This window comes from Leptinotarsa decemlineata, unplaced genomic scaffold (genome assembly GCF_025532065.1).
Source record: "Leptinotarsa decemlineata unplaced genomic scaffold, Ldec_3_MD MMD2_tig00000008_RagTag_RagTag, whole genome shotgun sequence".
In the NCBI taxonomy this organism is placed as follows: Eukaryota; Metazoa; Arthropoda; class Insecta; order Coleoptera; family Chrysomelidae; genus Leptinotarsa; species Leptinotarsa decemlineata.
The window spans coordinates 5,148,931-5,156,882 of record NW_027412537.1 but is presented as its reverse complement, the minus strand read 5'-3'; the positions used below and the strand labels follow the sequence as shown (position 1 = coordinate 5,156,882).

Genomic DNA, 7,952 nt, shown 5'->3' with positions numbered 1-7,952 from the left:
GAAGCGATTTTTGATTACGGTGCGACGCGTAACTTTCACGAGACCGAAAACATTTTCAATGAACGTTTTCCGAATCGTCTTATCTATGAAAAATATTTGAGGGAACTTGTATCCAAATTTACAACTACGGGTAGTGTACATAACAAAATGCCCTCAGGTCATCCGTCCATTCCGGAAGTACAGCAAGTGCAAATAATTGGCGAGATGGTAGTAAATCCTGAACAGTCTACTTATTCCGTCGCGAATGTTTGTGAGCTGTCTTCTTCTACTGTGTAGAGACTTTTGAAGAGGAATAGGTATCATCCATACAAAATTAAAATGGTATACCAATTAACTGAAAATGACCCTGATCGAAGAACAGAATTCTGCCAAATCATGATGGAATCCATTGCAACGCATCCTACCTACCTCCACAATATTTGTTTTAGAGACGAATGTACATTTTTTTTAAACGGCAACGTTTACAGACAAATTTGCCGTTATTGCAATAACACCAACCCTTATGTTTTCCGGGAAACACATAACAATATCCAGAAAAAAAAAACCGTTTGGACAGGAATATTGGGAAACCATATTGTAGGATATCTATTTATTGATCAAAATTTAACAGGGGAACTGTATTTGAATATGCTGGAAACTACTGTTGACCCTCTCATCACTGAAATCGTCTAAGCGAATCCTAATGAATTCGATATGGATATTGTATTCCAACAAGATGGAGCACCACCAAATTACTCCAGACCAGTAAGAAACTATTTGGATACTACTTTTCCCGGTCGTTGGATTGGCCGTCGAGGTCCTACAGAATGGCCAGCCCGCTCGCCAGATTTGACACCTTTGAACTTTTTTTATGGGGCTATTTGAAGCAAAAGGTGTACGAAACTGAACCTGCTTCAATATTGGATATACGGCAGAGAATAATAAATATTTGTAGAGATATTGACGTTACTGTGTTCGAAAATGTTCGGCGTGAAATATCGGATAAGCTGTTCATATGTCAAGAAGTTTAAGACAACCATTTTGAGCATCTTCTGAACTGACCTCAAGCTTATTACCTCATGTTATGTAGTTAAATGTCAATGTATTCAGGCAATTATTAAAATTTCCGCCATTTTGTAGTAGTTGAAGATATTGACATTATATTCTAGGGTTATGAAACATTTGTCAGGTCCAATACTTTGAATAATACTCCAATCCCAAATTGCGGGAGATAGTGATTAATACGATTCAAATATGGAAGAAAACTCAAACTAAATGAAAATTATAATAGATGTAAACACTGCAAGAGTTGACATTTTTAGAGGATGTTCTAGTTTCAAATTTTGCCATGACATAGTAAGCTCCAGACTTGTATCATTAATAACATCCTAAATTTGCTTTTGCAGGTTTATTTTGTGATTGAAGTAGTTGAAAACTTTTGTCAAATCACAAAATAGCGCTGCTGCATTTTATTGGTATTCACTTGAAAGTAAATACTTCAAACTAAGTGAACATTGCATCCTGTGGGGTTTTTGTTGTTCAGAAACCAAATTTTGAGGAATGCAGTAAAAATCCGCTACCACTCCTATACATTTTTCGCTTTGGCGTAGTTTTAAAATTTTTTTAGGCAGTTCAGGAAGGTTCTTGAGGTTCAAAGAAACATATTTCAATTTCAACAAATTGTATTCAATATATGATGATAGAACTGACTTGGTACCACAATAATGTTGAATCAGAGGGAATAGAGACTTCAATTGAAAAAAAAATCAAAGTGATGCAGTTTCATAATAGTTGCTTTCATATTGTTTAAAATGAAGGTCAATAAAAAATATCAAATACAAGAAATAACTTAGAAAATGCCTTTTGAATATAAAACTGTTTGGTTCATAATAGTTTCAATAACATGTGAATAAAATCCGGACAAAAGTGGAATACAAGTTGAAGTCAATTCCTGATAAGAATATAAATTTAATCTCAATATATTCTAATAAAATGACGAGGAAATAGAAATATAGAAATTTTAAGTGAGGTGGCAAATTCATCAAATTTATCTACAATAAGTTTCTGATGACTGACATTATTATTTTTCAAAGAATATAAACTCTCACGGCAGGAGATAACTGAGTGAATGCTATTTCCGTTTTTTTTGCCTGTGGTCTGCAGGTTTTTTTGGCAACGTTCGCTATGATAATGTGTATCGCAGTAGTAGACGTAACGTGGGACATAAAAACCTGCAGAACACGGCCAAAAAACCCGGAAACTAGCTTTCACACAATTATTATTTCTGTCAATAATAACCTTCAATAATGACAACAATAACAATAATCGATAAAAATAAAGGAAAATTCAATGAATTTGCCCACCCAAGAATAACATATTGCACACTTCAGTATTCACTAAATATAAAAACTCAAATATTCACATATATTTGTATATATACACAAAATTGAAGCTTGTAGCTACCTACCATTAAAGCCGTCCGATTTGTATAATTTTTCTGAGAATTTATTTTGATCAATGAACAGAAAAGTTTGATGAAAAAAATTGTCTTATAGACTTATTGCTTTTATATTTTATACTTTTCTGAAATAATATAATTTTTCAAAATCTCTGACAAGATTTAAAAAATAAAATAAATAAAAAATTGAATGTTAATGAAATTGTTGTCGTTTTGAAAGCTAATATTCGCCATAACAAGCATTTTGTTCCTATTAAAATCAGACTTTAATAGCAGGGACTTCACACAGAGAGTTGATTCTAGTGAATTTTCGACTCTTCAGTTGTTGAATCCTATCGCTGAGCGAAACTCTTCTAGAGAAAAAGTCTACTAAAGGTTGAGCGTTCAGTAATGATGCTAAAAATTGTTCAACTGTGATGTACCATTGGATTTCAGTTTTTGGGGTGTGTGGATTTCCATTTTTATCGGGGGACTGAAAAAAATATATTCACTGTACCTTAATATATGAAGTAATTTTTTTATTAAGAAATGAAGTTAATTTGAATTATGTGTAAATTTTCCAGGCATGAAATGATAGTGGCAGCCGTTATATCGTTTCTGACAACTCAATTTTTAATTCTGAAATTTGAGTGATGAGTTTTCAGTTGTTGAATTTACACTTAACCCAGCTTTGAATGCTTTGTTTTAAACTTATAATCAATTAGAAACCAAATAATTATTTCAAAACTGAAAGAAAGTAACATAATTTCCTTTCTAATTAGATATTCAAATTGAATATTGTCATGGTGTAAATTCAAAAGTTAGGAAGGCAAGGAGTGGTAGGTTATGGAAAAAATATAACGGATCTGGAATAGAAAAATATGAGTAATAGAAAAGTATATGAAACCATTCAATAGTTGTAATCATATGACTTCCATTTCTGTACAGAATTCTGAAGTGGTATGACTCGTTTTGCTTCAAATAATTTGATTCAAATATATAAACATGAACTTTTATTCATTTCCAAGAAACTACAGTAGTTTATGTGTGGAATGTATACAAGAAATATTCATATATATATATATATATATATATATATATATATATATATATATATATATATATATAAATTGGATAATGTTAGCGACTGAAGAAATGTATGATAAAATGGATTAACAGGGTCTCTCAGTCAAAAAATCAAAAATCAAACTCTGCTTTACTTTGCCAAGCTTTCGCTTCTAAGGGGAAGCTTCTTCAGGGCAGTAAAAATGAGTGAAAAACAATAAATTGAAGATATAAATTGACGTAAAAGTTAACATGTACACGATTTTTTTGTGTATACGTATACATGTTAACTTTTACGTCAATTTATATCTTCAATTTATTGTTTTTCACTCATTTTTACTGCCCTGAAGAAGTTTCCCATTAGAAGCGAAAGCTTGGCAAAGTAAAGCAGAGTTTGATTTTTGATTTTTTGACTGAGAGACCCTGTTAATCCATTTTACCATATATATATATATATATATATATATATATATATATATATATATATATATATATATATATATATATATATATATATATATATATATATATATATATATATACAGGGTCCTGCAACACTGGCGCGGTGTTCCATATCTCTATATAGGAAGCAGATAGGAATCTAATTTTCTATAATATTACCTTATTGCTCGAGCTCGACAAAATAAAAATATTGGCGGTCACACAGGGTGTTCGATTTTTTCTGGGCGGATCCCAACTGTGTCTTTTTAAATGGCAACCTATATTTTTCATCGCTTTTTCGGTTTCTTCATAGAAAATAAAATAAACTTTATGTATATCTGCACTTCGAAAATATTGACGGTTTTCGAGATATCTAGCATGACAGGTTTTTTTTCCAATATTCGTCACTCAGAATATTTGAAATTATAAAGTGGTGCCAAGTCCAGTTGAAATTTTTTTTTGGTCGAATATTCTACATTGGTAACTCTCTCAAACGATATATCTGAAATCGACCTGTGATATACAGGGTATGAAAAACCGCTTGCCAAATATTGTAAATGAAAATTTGCAAAATCTTCCTTAGATTAAATGGAACACCCTGTATATTATTGATCCATAAGAAGCGCCAACGAAACCTCTACAAATTTCATTAAGTATTCCCTATGGCTAAGTTCAATAGTTTTTCTTAAATGAGCATTTCTTTCGAAAAATGGTCATTTTTTCAAAGCGAAATCCATTTGACGACTGATAAAAATATACGAAAGATATCTTGTTTCAATTTTGTACATTAGAAGGTGTCCAAACAAATATTTTTTAACGAAATAAATGTATGTACCTATCACTTTTTGCTAAATGGAAAATTATTTTTTCATTGGATGCAGAATTTCACTCATAAATCGTGCAATATCAAACCAAACAAGTTAAAAGAAAGAAACATTATAAATAACTATTTTTTTCATGTTATTATATTCATTCAGAGCTTGAGTTCTAGATATTCAAATTTGTCAACTGGCAAATTACAAAACTACAAAAGGGAGAGTTTAATTAAGGTTGATAATGAAACTTTTATAAAATATGTTCAACATGTCTTCCATTTTCTTGAATGCAGAGCTGAAGTCTATGTTTGAAAGACTGTTCTACCCTGCGCAAGACAGCTGGTGTAATGCTGCGAAAAGCATTCGTTATTCTAAGTCGCATATTTTCGGGAGAAGTTGGTGGCTCAACGTAAACCATATTTTTTATGTATCCCCATAAGAAAAAATCTAGTTTCGTCAAATCTGGTGATCTAGCGGGCCACCGTACAGGCCCATTCCGTCCTATCCATTTATTGGGAAATACTTCATTTAGATGATCTCTCACTTCTGCCGAATAGTGAGCAGGTGCACCATCATGTTGTAACCACATTCTATTGCGGAGGTCAAGAGGAATATCATCTAACAAACCTGGTAAATCATTTCGTAAGAAATTGAGATACATTGCACCATTCATATGTCCCTCAAAAAAGTATGGACCAATTACATATTCTCCAATGATGCCTCCCCAGACATTTATCGACCACCTATGTTGATAATCCACCTGTCTCAATAAGTGAGGATTTTCTGTCGCATAATAATGGTAATTATGTCGATTTACAAATCCATTTTTATGGAATGTCGATTCATCCGACCATAAAATATTATTGAAAAAATATTCGTTTCGACGAATTTTGTTCATGGCCCAATTGCAAAATCTCACTCTTTTCTCGAAATCAGCATACAGTAGTTCTTGATGTAACTGAACGTGGTATGGATGCAAGCGATGTTTCTTCAATACTCGTTGCACTGATCTCTCACTTATATCCACTATTTCCCCAATTTGTCGTTGACTCCTACTAGGATCTTCTTCAACAGCAAGAAGAACTTGCAATTCATTATCTTCATTAGTAGCTGGCTTGATGCGCTCATGTTTGGAATAATTAATAGATCCAGTTTCAACGAATCGTCCCAAGACCTTTCGGAAAGATCTTTCATCTGGATGCCTTCTATCTGGATACCGTTGAGAATAAATTCTACTTGCCAATAAACAATTCCTGTCTGATTCACCTAATATGAAAATCATATCAATCAAATCACTTTTTGATAACAACATTCTGATGAAATTATACCGACAGTTCAACTTCACGATTGACTAAAAATTTCAATATTCATTTGCAGCCAAATATTTTGTTCTGTCATTTGCCAGACTACTTGATTTCCAATAAATATTTCATTCGCTGAAAGGTTGTTTTAGACCGAAAGAATATGGCACAAATTCCGAGATTTTTGAAATTATTGTAACTATTCAAGAACGTCCATTTTGTGGTGTAATTCGCAACTTGTTTATCTAGCAACAGGTAATTTAAGGAATGGGCGATATTTTAAGGAAAGGGTATTTTTTGTATATTCTTATCAGTCGTCAAATGGATTTCGCTTTGAAAAAATGACCATTTTTCGAAAGAAATGCTCATTTAAGAAAAACTATTGAACTTAGCCATAGGGAATACTTAATGAAATTTGTAGAGGTTTCGTTGGCGCTTCTTATGGATCAATAATATACAGGGTGTTCCATTTAATCTAAGGAAGATTTTGCAAATTTTCATTTACAATATTTGGCAAGCGGTTTTTCATACCCTGTATATCACAGGTCGATTTCAGATATATCGTTTGAGAGAGTTACCAATGTAGAATATTCGACCAAAAAAAAATTTCAACTGGACTTGGCACCACTTTATAATTTCAAATATTCTGAGTGACGAATATTGGAAAAAAAAAACCTGTCATGCTAGATATCTCGAAAACCATCAATATTTTCGAAGTGCAGATATACATAAAGTTTATTTTATTTTTTATGAAGAAACCGAAAAAGCGATAAAAAATATAGGTTGCATTTAAAAAGACACAGTTGGGATCCGCCCAGAAAAAATCGAACACCCTGTGTGACCGCCAATATTTTTATTTTGTCGAGCTCGAGCAATAAGGTAATATTATAGAAAATTAGATTCCTATCTGCTTCCTATATAGAGATATGGAACACCGCGCCACTGTTGCAGGACCCTGTATATAACAAACGAATAATGAAGTGTCTTAAAATGGCAAATAATTTTCTGATACCAATTTAAATTTTGATGAATTGGAAAAATTGGTAATTCTTTGTAGACAATTATTCCTTTGTAAAATATAGTTTTTGTGCAGATTTGAGATTTTTTTGGTAACAGATTATTGAATTATCTCACCAGTTTTCAAATTAGCATATTCACATTGCCACAAGTAAACAAAATTCAAGTACTTAATTAAGCTAAGTACCAATATTATTACCTATAGTGGTGTTATAAAAGGGCTAATGTAATCAATCATTTTTAGTTTAACGTATAAGTTTGAGAATGTCCTTATAGTATGAAACTGCAGTAACTTTAGTTACAGATAAAAATGGTAAAAAACATAAAAAGTTGTAATTCTATTTTCTTCATGATTGTTTATTCTTTATAATGGACTGCAGAAAAAGACTTATTTTCAATTTATTGATAGAATTGATTTCGAATAAATGCTCTGGTTTATATAGATTTTTAGTTGGTTGCATTTTAAGGCTTTATTTTGTAAACTACTTTATGGTTTCAAGGTTGTATTTGAAGCAGTTTCCTAAATGCTAATTGAATACTGTAATTTCTAATGAATGAGTGAAAAGTAAATCAGCTCCAAATGCTGCAGAGAAATATGATTTCTTATTTTATATAGTGTCTCAATAATTGGTGTGAACTTTTTCCGAATTACATCATCCTGTATATTCCAGAAAAGAGTTTCATTTATATGCGAACCTAAAAACTCAACACTAGTTGACCTATCAATTTTGTTGTGTTCTAACACTAATTTATAAGTTTTTGCTTTTTATCAATACACATAAATGATAATTTTTCATGTATATTGCCCTTTAAACGTAACAAAATTTCAAACAATAGGTATGAATATGATTACCTATAGTAAATATTAATGAGTTACTTATATACTAATGGAGAGGA

At 31.6% G+C, this 7,952-nt stretch overlaps 1 protein-coding gene and 1 long non-coding RNA gene across 2 annotated transcripts in view; one reads left to right on the top strand and one right to left on the bottom strand.

The window, feature by feature from the left end:
- The first annotated feature begins 540 nt into the window (after window positions 1-540).
- Window positions 541-2,508, top strand: LOC141480668 (uncharacterized). The gene is made up of 2 exons (XR_012464481.1): window positions 541-1,335; window positions 1,386-2,508. It is a non-coding gene; the product is annotated as an uncharacterized lncRNA (long non-coding RNA).
- The window catches only part of Tbc1d8-9 (TBC1 domain family member 8/9), a 31,448-nt gene continuing 25,250 nt past the window's right edge, over window positions 1,755-7,952 (bottom strand). The window contains exon 20 of the mRNA XM_074170901.1: window positions 1,755-2,909. Within this exon, the coding sequence (XP_074027002.1) occupies window positions 2,697-2,909 (213 nt within the window). The 3' untranslated portion in view covers window positions 1,755-2,696. The remainder of the gene's footprint in view (window positions 2,910-7,952) is intronic.